Source organism: Myxocyprinus asiaticus, chromosome 39 (assembly GCF_019703515.2).
Source record: "Myxocyprinus asiaticus isolate MX2 ecotype Aquarium Trade chromosome 39, UBuf_Myxa_2, whole genome shotgun sequence".
NCBI classification, from domain to species: domain Eukaryota; kingdom Metazoa; phylum Chordata; class Actinopteri; order Cypriniformes; family Catostomidae; genus Myxocyprinus; species Myxocyprinus asiaticus.
In genome coordinates, this window is record NC_059382.1 from 33,815,724 (window position 1) to 33,830,847 (window position 15,124).

General features: G+C 38.0%; 1 protein-coding gene across 6 annotated transcripts in view; it reads left to right on the forward strand.

The window, feature by feature from the left end:
- LOC127430127 (teneurin-4-like) overlaps positions 1–15,124 on the forward strand; it is a 443,558-nt gene that overhangs the window by 234,687 nt on the left and 193,747 nt on the right. For all 6 annotated transcript variants that reach the window (XM_051679634.1, XM_051679635.1, XM_051679636.1 and 3 more), the window contains exon 5: positions 5,751–5,986. In XM_051679634.1, the coding sequence (XP_051535594.1) occupies positions 5,751–5,986 (236 nt within the window). The remainder of the gene's footprint in view (positions 1–5,750; positions 5,987–15,124) is intronic.

Here is a 15,124-nt window from a genome sequence, read left to right on the forward strand (position 1 = left end):
TAAGCAAAGTAAAGTCAAACCCATGGGTGGGGTCAATGAGCATCAACATGTTAAAGTTACAAGACTTGATTTTAACACAGGTTATTTTAAGCTGTGTGCTGAAAATTTTGCTTTTAAATGTAGAATTTAATAACTATTATTTATTTATTTTTTAAATATGACTTGAACATTTCTTCATGAGATTCACCCAGTAATAATAAATAAGTTTTATCACTTAAAGAAATTTGCTGGACTTGAAGCTGCGTCACACACATGAGCATTCCAGCTCAATCCACTGCATCACAGTTCCAACCAAAGTGATAGCATTTCACATAGGATGCTTTTAATCATGTGCACAAACGCTAAGGAATTCAACATGGTGTGTACTCACTGGTTGCTTGTGTTTGTGATTAGTATTGGTGTGAACGGTCCACTCAACAGAAAAATGAATGTTAATTTGAATTTGCGGTGGGACAGTTAGCGACATAATGACAGATTAAACACCGTGGATCTACCCAGACTTTAATCTGGACCAGGTATTCCCACAGGAGACAGAAACAGATGGTCACACCAGCTGATCTGTGATGCGAGAAGAGTGGCGGAAACTGAATAAATCGGTGATCTCCCTGCCACCCACCCCCTTACCTTCCTCCAATCTATAAATAGAGCGATCAATTATCTGTATCCCTCTGATGAAATTGGAACCATTAGCAATATCCACAAGGGCAGTGAAAGATGGCCTGTCATTTGGGCTTTAGCTAATGGCCTTATAATGGTTCCCTCTCATGGCTTTTGTACATCTGGTTGGAATGGGTTGGATGAGTCCCTGGATGTGTAGGCTTACAGAGCACTCACATTGGACGAGAGCCAGGAAATGTCACTTTCTCATTGGCAGATTGAATGTTCTAATGCTCTGTTCCAAAATCTTGTGCACATTTTAAGGCATGATAGTAGCACTTAATTATGCTGTCCACTAAGATCCCTTCTTTCGACCAGGAATGTATCCTTTGTGTTGCATTGCATCAAGCTCACTGAAAAAAATCCATCTAGAATGGTTGACTAAGTGAGAGAAATGTAGATTATATAATTATTAGATTATACAAGTTAACATATATTAATTCAATAATGAATAATTAACTTTTTCATGCTTATTATAGTATCGCATTATTAGAGCATCGCGTCTCTATTGAAGTCAACTGTCGATTCGAGTCTCAAAAACTATTAAACACTATCAGTGTGGAATGAGGAATTGCTGCTCATGTAGAGCATTTTAAATCAGTAATTTATGAGATTTCGTAATGGTTAGGGTGCTGCCTTAAAGGAATATTCCGGCTTCAATACAAATTAAGCTCAATCGCCAGCATTTGTGGCATAATATTGATTACTTTTCTTTAAAAAAAAAAAAGCATTAATTCTGTTAAAACTCATGTACTATTTGAGCTGTGAAGTTGTTTAAATTGTCGTTTTTTTGTGGGGGTGGGGGGGGGGGGGGGTTCAGTCGTTTTAGGGTTTTAGTTGTAAAATTAGTGACTAAAAATGGTTTAAGGAAAGAAAACCACAAAGTGATTTTCAGTTGTTCTGGAGTGAAAAAGTTATTAAATGCTGGTAATTGGTGATAACCAGTTAAAATCGTTCTGATAATTTTTTCATGAAACCAAAGGCCAAAAAGTTTCACACAGTAAATTTTTAGAACTTCAGCACTTCATGTTGCCCGAAAAATTGAAACGTGCTTTGAACCTGAAGGAAACTGCTGCATCACACATTTCTTTGCCTAATTGCCCAATGTGGATGTCACATTCTGTGAATGAAGACCAGTAGAACTATGTATGTCGTAATTACTACATGCACATGCATGGCTAATCTAGATACAAGGAAAACATTATTAGAGGTAAAAAGTAAATTTCTCAGTTGTTTCCAAGTCTTCACTGAAATATTGTTAGATATGAATCATTAATACAGATTTGATGCTGTTGGGTGTGACTGAGAAGCAGATCTGTAATTAAAATTATACCTTACTGTTAATTAACAGTATGCTTGTTATGATTTTTATGCTGATAAATCCACCACATAAGGAAAAAAAAAAAAAAAAAGGCTTATTTTTGCTTAATTTGGTGAGGCAAGTGGCTTATTTGGGCTTGTTTTTCCAGACCAGGTTGCTTGTTTCTCTTGCGAGATCTGGCAACACTGAAATCGGTATTTAACCCACCCCTAAGAGCAGAGTACTGTCATTTTAAAAGAACATTATTAACCATTCTTTTATTTCGTTCTAACCGGTTACCTTTTGTAAAGGAGGCTGCGGAACTTCTGAACCGTAATGAAAAAACACAGTTTTTCAGTTTTACAGTTGCTCAGAACGAACCAAGGTTAGTAAGTGATTTTATCACACTAAAATCATGTTTACATGTAAAATGTTTATGTCTTGTGGCTATACTTTTGATAAAGTGAGTATTTTAATGTTCAAAAAATGGCCCCCATCTACTTTCATTGTAGGTGCCAGACTGTAACCCAGGTTTTCCTTTTTTTAAAGAAAAGGAGGGGCAAGTCAAAATTATATTTTGTGGTTATCAACATTATGCCACAAATGGTGTCGAATGATCTTAACTTGTACTGAACACGGAATATTCCTTTAAGGGGCAGCTACATATGTAGGCAGCGAGGCAGCTCACACTTTTGGAAAAAAGCTTATGTATTTTTCTTTAACTCATCCAAACTGGCCTGTGGACCTATTTTGTCTTCATTTAAAAGTCTAGTTTGCCTCCCAGTACCCAAACAGACAAACAAATGTACATAAGCCAGACAACGAGCAGAGCAAGCAGGTAGTTTGTAACAGTCACAAATGAAAGAAAACAAGCATTTTCTCTTGTTGAATTGAAGGTGTTGAGCCTTACTGATGCATGTTGACGGTTCATTTCTCCATTGCATTATCTCCGTCTTCCCTTATGGAACCATCGTCTCTGGGGAGGCTGTGGAGCTGCAGCAGACATGCTTCACTGAATGCACACTGTTTGTGTAGAGAGTTTCACTCTGAATGTTAATAACCCTCTGCTTTATGGAAACCATTTATTATTTAAAAACTGCAAAAAACTGCAAAAAAAAAAAAAAAAAAAAAATCACAATCTTAAACTAAGACTTAGCAAAACTTCATGGAAGTTGTTGGTATGATGAGTGATTCTTCTGAAAACGGTTGTGTCAGCTCCTACAACCACAAATAATGTAAGTAAATAAAAAAAGTAATGCCTTGTTTTCTTCTAACCACAAACATAAAGGAGCCAGAATTCTCTAATATTTATCAGAGAAGAACAGGATGGTTGCAGAGAGGGGCTTGGGTCATACAACACAAGGTACACGTGCCATGGAAAGGCAAGAACGCTCTCGGGTGGGAGGGTTTCATGGGGCCATAAAAACCACATACAGCACTTTAATTCCATAAGGGTGTCTCTATTTGACCTCGTTGGGCTCTTCACTCCATTTGCACAAGTTGGCAGATGTTCGCATTTTTCTGTTTGCACATCTGTGTCTCCCTCTTGCACGCATGTCTCACTCTCCATCTGTCCATCTCTCCACCTGTGTGTAGAAACATAGCAAAGCAGACATTCCTAGAGACTTTACAGGACAACTTTATAGAGATGGACATTCTGGCCACAGCTCGCCACGACGGCACTTACACTGAGGGGTATGTTGTATGAACTGACCGCGGCTGCCGTCATTAGCAGGGTCTGCTTTGCCATGCTGCATAGTGGTATCTGTGCATGCTTGTTTTTCATTTTATTACATAGTGTCATAATTAACAGAATCTAACTCTTATCACAAACTATATGAATTGCATGTTTATTGACAATGATCTTTATTTGCTCAACCTTTCTGGAATTTTTTTTTAATAAATAATAACCCTAAATATAGCTTTCTTCACTAAGGAACTCTTCCCAAGGCTAAGCACACAGTATAAGACAGAAGCTCGTTGGCCTGCGCACATTTAAAGACACATTATTTTGTTTTCTGTCATTGCTGTTGATGTTATGCACAATAATCGCAGGTTGTAATTAAGTTCATCACTAGTTGTTTCCATCCACATATTTTTAATGCAAATATTGGGAATATTGGGAAAATGGAAAATCTGAACACCAAGATATGTATGAAGTCTCCAAAATGTGCATAAAAAATGTATACGCTCGCTTCAGGTGGCTAATTTTTTTTTTATTCAACAAGAAGACATGCACGATGGAGACACATTTACTGAATACATTCCTAAATCATCCAAAAAAATGAAAAATTCACGAGACTTGGCCTTAAGTCAGATGACTGAATAATTTACTCACAACTGGACTAATTAGCAGACCAATATCTTCACAAATAGCATTCCAAATGTTGATCTGGTCATTCTTAAAAGCCTAAACCAAAGCCTGTCATCAAAATGGTTGGCTGTAATTACCGCTCAGGGCTGTGTTTCCCAAAAGCATTGCAAGCTTAAGTTGACCATAGAGACCATTGGTGCTTTTGGGAAATGCAGCCCAGAGCTGCCTAACACACTTTTGTTCCCAGATATTGCCCATCGCAAGCAAACATGAGATTCATGAGAACATTTTACCTGTGTCTCACTGGTCCTACTCGACCCTCCCCAAGCGGGATTCGAACCAGCGGTCCCCGGCACGGGAGTCAGATGCACTAGCAAGGAGGCTAGAAAAGCCATGGATGCTTTATGCTGCTTTATTTGCAAATTGTTTTATTGCAATATTCAGTTCTGTATTTGCAAATTGTTCTTGCGATATTCTTTCATTTTTTTTACATAAATTTGTCATTTGGATTGAAACATGACTAATTGCAATTACGATTTCTTTCTTTCCATACTGTAGCTGTGATCCTGATATTCCGCACAAGCTCACGCACATAGCTGCGCAAGACTTAAGATTATTTTTTTTACCATAATTCACATTCAGTGAGTACAAGCTCAGACTTTCCATTGCCTCTCCAAACTCTTGCGCTTTTTCCTCTTTAATTGGATGTTGCTCACTATTGCCCTCTTGCTTGTCAGATACAATGTTCACACCTGAAAACTGGTTGGCTAGATAAAAAAAAAAAAAACCTTTAAAATTTGTCAGAGTGGAAACTCTTAAGTGCACACTTTAGCTTCTGTCTTGATCTGTGCTTTGGGCTTAAGGGTTAGTTCACCATCTTAATTTAAGAGTTTTGAAAAAGTCATACATTTTTATTCTACTTCATTAGACACACTGAATCATTTCTGAGTTCCCTTCATCTGGTCAGTATCACATGCACAGCAGTGACAGCAGTTTTCTAAATCAATGCCTTCACCTGTTTGAGGTTTCAGTCTTGAATCTCATTTCAAAAGACCTGGCCTAGTTGTACATCGGCAAATAAGCTGCACTGATTATGTGCATCCTGCAATACCCAACACTGTCCTAACAGATACACCCTTCAGGTGAATTAGAAGTCACAACGAGGGCTTATATTAACAAGAATCCACTGTGGTCAGTCGTGCTGTAAATTAAATTTGATATTGATTCAAAATTTCAATATAACACACCCCACAGGGGCGCAGAATGTCTTGCTGCCAGCCAGCGAGCAGAGGTGACTATGGCAACAGCTTGGAAAAGTGCTCAGTGACAGCAGTACTGACCAGTGTAGGGCATTCTAGCCTTCACATTCTACAGATACTATTTAACATGATGAGAAAATACTGATCTCACACCCTACACACTTGTCTAATGCCCTTTTTTTTGCGTACGTAAGCAATATGTTTTTCTGCGTCTCTGCAGACACTTTCTATTTAAGCCTGGAGGGACTTCGCCCTTGTACTGCACGACGTCGCCTGGTTACCCCTTGACATCCAGCACAGTATACTCGCCCCCACCCCGCCCCCTGCCACGGAACACCTTCTCGCGACCCGCCTTCAGCCTAAAGAAGCCCTATAAGCACTGCAACTGGAAATGTGCCGCACTCGGCGCCATCCTCATCTCCATCACCCTGGTGTTCCTGTTGGCCTACTTTATTGGTGAGTTTACCCATCTATGCCTTCATCCTCCTGTTTTCCTCAATCTATCTGAAGTCAAAGGTATAAGATATATAAGATTTTTATGTGTCTTTTTCGTACCCTGTCAAAAAAATGGCTTAAACCAGCCTAAGGTGGTTTGCCTGACTTATCTGGTCTTAGCTGTTTTTAGCTGGTTTAGCTGGTCTCCCAGACTGACTAGCTGAAAAAGTGCCAAAACCTCTCTAAAACCATAAAATCAGACCAGCCTGACCAGTGGAAGCCATCTTGGTATTGAGCAAAGACCAGTGAACCAACTAAGACTGGTTTATGCTGTTTCTTCATAAGGGTTATTTGTATGATTTATGGGGCGCACACATTGACAGTGAGTTGCATCAATAAAACAACATGAGATCAATACATTTTAATGAGAGTTGGCAATTTCCTGCAACATGAGTGACAAATTCGAGCAAAGCTCAGCTTTATGTAAATTAGCAGTGACGCAATGTGACTACCAATGGGAGTGCAGACAGTGATCTGCCCCCTGATTTTGTTAGATTACGCTTTTTAGAGTGCAAATGCCTTCTAGCATCCAGCAGCACATATATTCGGCGACCTTCAGCAATTTAATCTCTGTCAGTGGGAATCCCCTTTATTCATTCAAGTTTTTACTTTTTGTAATACTACAGATAGTGTGGTTAGTCAGTCTATGCATTGTATTTTTGCAGGAAAGTGACCCTATTGAGTTTAATCCGAGCTGGCGATGATTATCAGTACTTTGCCTTGCTGAAAGAGACTGATACAACTTCAGTGATGAATTTTATCAGTTTCCTCCTAGTGCTGGAGCAATGGCCCATATAAAGATTCACTTTTCAATCAATTAAAATCTCTGCTCGAGAATAGCAAACACCAGATAACAGCCAACATTATTGATCTGCCACATTGTTCAGAAATGTCAGTGTCCTGCAACTTTTTTCAGCTAGGTCAGTGAAGCAAGTCAATAATGGACAATAGATAAAGTGAGATATGATTGAGACCTAGAAATGGCTTGTGCTGGTTTTAATTTGTTTTGTTTTTTCCTGTGTGGTTAACATTTCTGTAGTTTAATGGGCAATGCTATACTGAATCATCAACTCTCTCTGATGTATAGTATGAGAGGCTGTATTAGTAAACATATTCACATGGGCAATCACTACATGAGCATTACTGTGATGCTTTCAGGTCTATTAGGTGTCTGCTAGTAATTCTGTTATGTGTTTCCTGTAATCCCATAAGAGCAGAAGTGGGATATTCTATGTTCTTGGGAGAAGATGAGAATGTGTCCACCAGTTCCATATAAATGTCGGTCCATGACTTTAAAAAGTAAATCAATAATAACAATAATGTCATGTAGAAGCTGATATCTGGGACAGAATGGAATGGGGTTGTATGCGTATCTGCTTAAAATGACATTTTTAATGCGCAATCACACAGAAGGGCAACAAAATGAAATAATATTTTATTTTGTAAAAAAAAATAAAGAATCATTTGAATAAGGTGTGTATCCAAATGGAGATATTTCATATATGTCTTTACTATTACAGATAAACAGCTTTTCACAACTTAGGCACTGAGAATAAATAACTGAAATCGATCCATCCATCCATCCATTTTTGGCTGAAAAACCAAACTTAAAGGTATGTAAGATTCAGAAACCCTTGTTATTAATGACACTTGTGGCTGTTAAGTGAACTGCAGCCTGTAGCTCGTGATCACGCGCACTCCATAGGGAACAAAACAAAGAGACTGAACGTGATTCACCAGCATCATGATGACAGATAAGGTAGCATAATTAAAATTACACAGTTATGATTGTTTTACTACAAACTTTGAGACTGCATATTATATTCGACACTCCAGTGCTGGAACAGTGCTAAAACAAAGTGTGGATATAGGTCTGACTATGTGAGACTGTAGTTTGAAGTAATCACTTTTCTTTGCATGATACATTGACTGCATTTAAACGATAGCCTATGTCGGCGTTAGCTAGCTAGCCAGCTTTATCAATAGCTGTTAGCTAAATTTGGTGGATGCGCTATTGTTTTATAATTATAGATTGTATATATTTTCTGTATAACCAAGTTACGTTACACTAATTAATGGAGGTTTTTGCATTATCTTGAACATTGTCTAGCATTCATTTAATGTATTATTGTAGTTTACCTTGCTGAATAATTACAGATTAACATTATGTCAGTTATTGTGAATCAGCATACCTGACTTGTATTATAAAGAGAAGATCGTTGAAATTATTTGAAAGTTACGAAGCATGGTAAATTCGTCAGCGTTAGCAGGCAAGGTCAAGTTAGCTAAAATTACACAGATCAGTCCTTATGGCACTATATTTCACATGCTTTGCAGTTATGTAAGCTTACCTGTCCAATAAGAAGAATGCCAATTCATGGTCGGTTTTGATCCCCAAAACTGAAAGAAGGTCCCTCCAGGAATCAAATACACTGCTGATGTTCACTCCAGTTTTCGCTCGACCACGATCACGTTCATGGGAATGGTTTTTTTGGGGGTTTTTTTTGGCTTACTCGGAGTTTGTGTAGGAGTCAGTGTTGTGCTGGGAGCCGGATGTTTGCTGGATTCCATCTCTAAGATAATGTTACTTAGTGTTGCAGTTTGTTGTCGCTGTTGAATAGCGGAAGCACTGAGGCAAGGCTCTCGGGAGCGCACATAAACGTCACATCCTTTGGATTTTCCCGGCAAAAGCGACCCGCTCCCTTTGCATGAAAATCAGTCTACAGGCTTTTATAGGCAACCTAGGAAGTCCGGGAAGGGCTAATTTTTTATGTTGCGTTACAAGCCGTTCACACATTGGCAAAAAACAAAGGCGAATATTACATGAAAAAAGTTACATATTGCACCTTTAATAATTGCTGAATTATTTTAAAATTCCCTGTTAACTACTGAGGCTAATAACCCTGGTTTGTTCCAAACTCTAGTGAGTTGCCCACCTATGCAGTATTTTAAGAGTTTCTGCCTATGTAAAGCATTTCAAACTAGTCACTTGATGGCTAGGATACTGTTTTTGAAGGTAACTTCCTATTTAAGCAGTAGACAGAGAGGCAGCTCCCTAGGTTTTGAAATTAAATTTTTTATTCATTCAAGATGGCGTAGAAATGTTGACTGAAAATAATCTTAAAAATTGGTCATTTCACCAATTTTGCGTTCATATTGCGTTGTTAGCTTAGCAACATGCTAACTTGAAACTACATTGATTAATTGTTAGTCAAGTCTCGTGTGAGGTTACCTTATGGGGTTCCATTTCGGTTAGGATGCTGCCTTATAAAACAGCAAGGCAACTCACTAGGTTTTGCAATAGAGCTATACTGTTGTAGACAGTAAGTGTTTATGCGCTATTGATTTAATTCTGCACTTGAAAGTGCTCTTTGTTAGCCGGTAGGCTAGTTCAGCTCTGACCTTGTTTGGAGCCCTGGAAAGCCCACAAAGCTGATGGATCTTAATCACTTCATGTAATTACAGACACCCCACCCCACCCAAGCTTCTTCCAAAATAAAGCTCACCTCCCCACACACCTCAGGTAAACACATTGGAAACTTTAGCTCACCATGAGAATGTGGTATTCAATCAACAACAAGGGGTCACGTTTAATTAAAAGCTGATGAGAAAATATATTTAATTTCAAGTGCAATTAATTAAGTAGGTCTGTAACTGGAAACTCTAGCTGTGTTGTCTAATGAACCCAATGAAACCTCCTGACAGATGTTTTTGAATAGCATGCATTTTACCATTCACTTATTTTTGGTGCATTCTGCAAGAAACAGTTCCTTGGAAGGGATGCGATGGGGAAACTGGGAGTTGTGTGCCATTTTCTCAGTGGTGGCATACTCATTAAGAAGGTCATTATGTCCTCTGCATCTGAAGGTCATCAGCTTCCCTCTGTGTTCATTTCTTCTCGTGCTGGGCCCTCATCATACCGCCCGCATGCAACCTCAGTCAAAGCCACAAGACACATTCTCAAACTGTCACTTCACTTTGAGGCTTCACTCTTTGTTTTTCTATCTTTTTGTTTCCCTGTTATAACAACTAGCTCATTGCATTTTCAGTTTTATACTTAACCAAATACAGTGGGGTTCAAAATTCTAAAGTCCAAATCAGGGATTTAAAGTATAATTTAAACCTGGGAAAGTTTAAAATAAAGAAACATTATGATGTACACTTAAATATTGAGAAATATTTAAGATTCTGCATATTTTCTAGGTCACTATCAAATAATCAAATTTGTGACATTGACCATGTTAACTCCTTTGTACAAAAGGTCAGATTTTCTTGCTTCCATTGAAGCAGACAAGATGCCCTTTGGAACATTCTCAAATGATGCTGGGATAAAATGGATCATCATGTTTTGGATGAACTTGTGGAGTCAAAGTCAGCTTAAATCATGTTGTCATTAAAGTAAAAAAAGTGACGTACCAAATACCAAATTCTGAAATTAATTTTCCATTTTTATTTATTCAAATGTTTCCTCAATGTTTTATGCTGCTATTATAATTTGTAATGGAATAAAACTGTATTTAATTAGAAAAATACAAAATAGAAGCTTTTTCATAGGTCGACTCACACTTTCAAACGCCACTGCATATATTGGTTGTTATTTCAAACTGGTCTACGTCATGTCACTCTAGGGTATTGGATTATTGATGGATTGGTTGGATGTAAAAGGATTTAAAAGAATTGCCATGTTTAATGGCCTAATGTAGCATTTAAAGGTTCATGTCAGAGCAAAATCACAGAATTTCATGTGTTCATAACCTAAATAATAATGTAGACACTTGCATTTGCCTGAATATGGATGACCCCATTAAAGGAAAGTTAGGTTCTAGCTCTGATCAGTCTCCACGGCTTCATTTTGTCTGAAAAGCATCTTGTAAATTGGCAAGTTAATAGTAACTGCCTGCTGAAACAAAACCATTTTGTCAGGGGAATCTGGGAAAGTATGTCCTCAGTGGCCTTACACACACACACACACACACACACACACACACACACACAGACACACATGCACAGACGCACATATACACACACACACGCACATGAGCCATTGTAGAGATATTATTCACTCCTGACAGATTCCTCTCAGCTTTAATGTGATAGTGAAAAATGTCTTGAGACTTTTTGATCTACTAACTTGCTGATGATGTGCTTTTCACTGTCTCTCATTTATAGACAACAGCTAGATCATGAAGTAAGACCAGAGGAGGGCACGTACTGTAGAACAAGAGGAAGTTCCATTGGGAGTTTTTGTGAAAAGATTGGGCGCTCTTTACTGGGAAAACAGAACACTCAAGAGTGCTCTCAACTGTTTCACTGGTTTGTCTGTAGATTGATTTAACACCCACATGTGTTTTTAATGGTTTGTTAAAATCCATATGTGATGTCTAAAGAAAGAAGTCAAAAGAATGAAAACACAATAGGACAGAGGAAAACTAAAGTGCACAAGAAAGTATGAAAGAAGGCAAAAAAAAAAAAAAAAAAAGGATGGAGAAGGTGAAAGAGGAGGAAATAAGGTGAAAGACAGGACAACCCTCTACATAGCGAGTAAATCAGTCGCATATGCGACCAAATTTCGTGCTATGCGACTGAAATATGAATTTTATTAGCCACTGGCAAGTAAAAATTCAGATGTACTCTCCAGAGATTGAGTTGTGCAGTGCCAAAGAAGAACTTGAGCGCCATGATCCTTTGACTGAATAAGATGCCGTGTTTAGGAAGCTGGATTCAGCCTTGTCTTTAACAGCAGGTTGTGTCTCATGAGCGCGTTTACCTTATTTGGCTACAGCGGGTCCGGATTTGTTGTGATAGCACTGTCTCCATCACTTTATCTGAGCCTTTAAATGACATTGCATTTAATGACGTCATCTCTGATTTTAGTTAAACTTTTCCACTTTCTTTCATAACATTCTCCGTTTTAAAGCAAGTCTACCAGTAACGCGCCTGTTGGACTTCTGTTAGAAGTGTTGGAAAACTCAAGAGCTTGTAGATTTGAATTTGAGATCTTGTACAATAAATATTTCTACAAGTAAGTCATACACATTATACAAGTAAAAGTTTCCTTTTGCTTCGTTCTGTGTATTTTGTATCTAAAGACGAGTTCCAGGCACCCCTTTTTCATTTCATGCCTCTTTTAAAATACTTTGTTATTTACAGACAGTTGGTGATCATAAAGATAAAAAGAAACATTATTTCTAATCGTACATTGCACGGATGAGGTAAAAACAACTGCAACTTCTCTCCATAAACGCTTGCTCGGGGAAGCCATTCTCTTAAAGAGACAGTACCAATTTTAGCACTTGTTATTCAAATCATTGTAAACTCAATGTAAATCGCACAAGTGCATATAAGCAAACATTTTACAAAATGTAGTAATGTAGTAAGTGTAATCAATTTGTAAATACATAAATGGTAAAAAGGTACAATCATACATTGTGTAATATTTTAACTTCAGAAAACACTGTATAAATATATATATATATATAAATCTTTAACAAATCTATGCAAGGTTTTTTTATTATTTATTTATTTATTTATTTTTTGCATAGTAGTTTTGATATAGTAGCACTTAAATTATTATTTTTATAATATAATTATTAATTCTTTTTTCATTAGGTTCCAACCTTTTTTCCAACATTTTAATTTGTATGAAATTTCAAACAGTGACAACAGCTTGTATCATTATTAAAAATGCAAATTCATGTCATCATATAAATTGATAGAATGTGAAATTTGTACATTTGTACACAAGCTAAAATGTGATTAAAAGGATCAAAAACGAAATATGAAAATAAAATATACAAATCTTGCATACTATATTGTGTGAAAATCATATATATGAAAAACAATATATATATATATATATATATATATATATATATATATATATATAATATTTTGACCCCCTTCTCGGTTTTCTTAATATCTTTTTTAGTTTTCAGTTGCATAACGCTTACATGTTGTCAAAAGTCTGGCGAGTAAAATAAAAAATTTACTAGCCAATAATGATTAATTCTCCAATGTGTCCGTAGAGGGCTGCAGTATGAAAGAGGGTGCAAGAAATAACGAAAGAGGGTGAGAGAAAGGAACAAAGTGAGGGAAAGGATGAAAGAGGGGGAAAAACAAAGGAAAAAAATAGACTAAATGAAGGGCAAGAAAAAGACATCTTACAGATAAACTCCCACACTTCACACTAAAGTCCACGTCCACAATAAGTGTTTATTACGTTTACACCTCTCATTCACAATAGATAGCCATTTTTCTCCATTGAAAACGGACCATTACCTCCATTCACGATGACATTAGGAAACTGAATACAGATTAGAGTGGATGTGGCCTAAAAAAATCTAATTTCCTCTGTTTTGAACAATCTTTTCACTGAATTAAGTCATCAACCTCAGTACTCTCCAATTCTCATGAAAATAAACACTCACCTTAAGTAATTACTCTTCTTAAATTCTTCTATCCATGAAATAACAAGGACACTTCTCAGAACATTCTTTTATTTCCTTTTATGTCTCTCTTCCATTTGCAAAAATAGTTTCTGGGATCTCCAGATCTCTTTTATTGCTATATATAAGTTTGTGGAAGATACCATATTTGTATATGAGACAGCCACAGCAAGCCGCCAGAAAGTACCTGAAATGTTGTGCATAAGCATCCCTGCAAGAGCGGTGTCAAAGTAATTGGGTCTCTGCAAGAGCAGTGTCAAAGTAATTAGACAGCTAATGACAGGACTGAGAGCTGCCGCATTCAACGCTCATCCATTCAAGTGTCTAAGAGAAATTAATTAACCATATGCTCGCTAATGTACCCGGTCCATTCTATGATGGATTAATGAGAACAAGCATTGCTCAAGCCAGGATTGCCCTGTCCTGACAGATCACATTATTGTCCTCTTTTTTTGTCCTGGGCTAAGGCATTTTTGGAGGTAGTCTTGTAACGTACGGCTTTTGTTGTTGTCTGTTTTTCGGGAGGATTTACAGAGGTTTGAAGAGGTACAGTAATGAGTCTTGTGTTCCTCTTAGGCTGAAGCAGTAGTTTGTTCAAACTTTCTGTCTCCTAATTGACTTGCACGGATCTGCCAAAATGGCCTGCCAAAATAGAGATTGCATGGATGCTGCGTGTGTCCAGACTTGGACTTGCATTTCGGCGCGTCTGCCATTTTACTCTCAACAGGTCTTGGGGTCTATCCACTCGCTGTTCCAGCGGGACCCTCATTAAAAACACCCAGTTTAGAATGCTTCCACCTGTCCCTACTTTGCTCCCTACTCATGGAGCTCGGCTGACAGCTGTGAGAAAGAAACAGAGAGATTTTGGATGATGGAGGAGTTTAGGCCAGGCACAGAAACATATTTCATAAGCTGGACTCTTCCCAACACACTCTGGAAATCAAAGATAGAGGGACAGGATGGAAATAAATCATAATGTGGTTCGGTAGCGGGGAGTAGCCAGGAAGTTTGAGGCATTTTACATCAGAGCTGGACAGGACAAGATGCAGGGGGGCCAGATGGAAGATGTGCCCCATGAAGGAGCAATTACTATGACATTTGGAATGAGAACCAGACCCATGATGCCTTTGATTCGATTGTTCTCCCCACTGCCCATGTGCAAACTGCCCTCTCTGTTTCGCTCCATAGATGGTGAGCCACACATCAACTGGTGCGCAACAGAAAAAAGAGTTCAAGCGAGAGGAATGCCTTACTCGATCTTGGGTGATGACAAACCCAGCCATCTGTCTCGTAGTGTACCTGTCCTCCTTTGACATAATCAATTCCAGCACTACCGACAGGGGCGGAGGCGCCTGGTCGTTTGCATTTATATTGTCTCTCAAGACAGCCCCGACTTTTTATCGCCTCCACAAATACTCTCTCGCAAAAATAGCGGCAACATTCAGACCTGTCTTAAGGAATGTCTTAATCTGTCGGAATGCAATCAACAAAATGCGTGCCCTGCAATTTTCCAAATAGCTATTGATTGAGTAAGCCAGAGGATGGCTGCTCTCATCCTCCTTGGTAATGCCTGTCAAAGGCTTCATCATTTTTCATGCAACGTTTTCACCATTTAGTAAATGGGTGATGGTTATCATGTAATAGGCTTTAATTA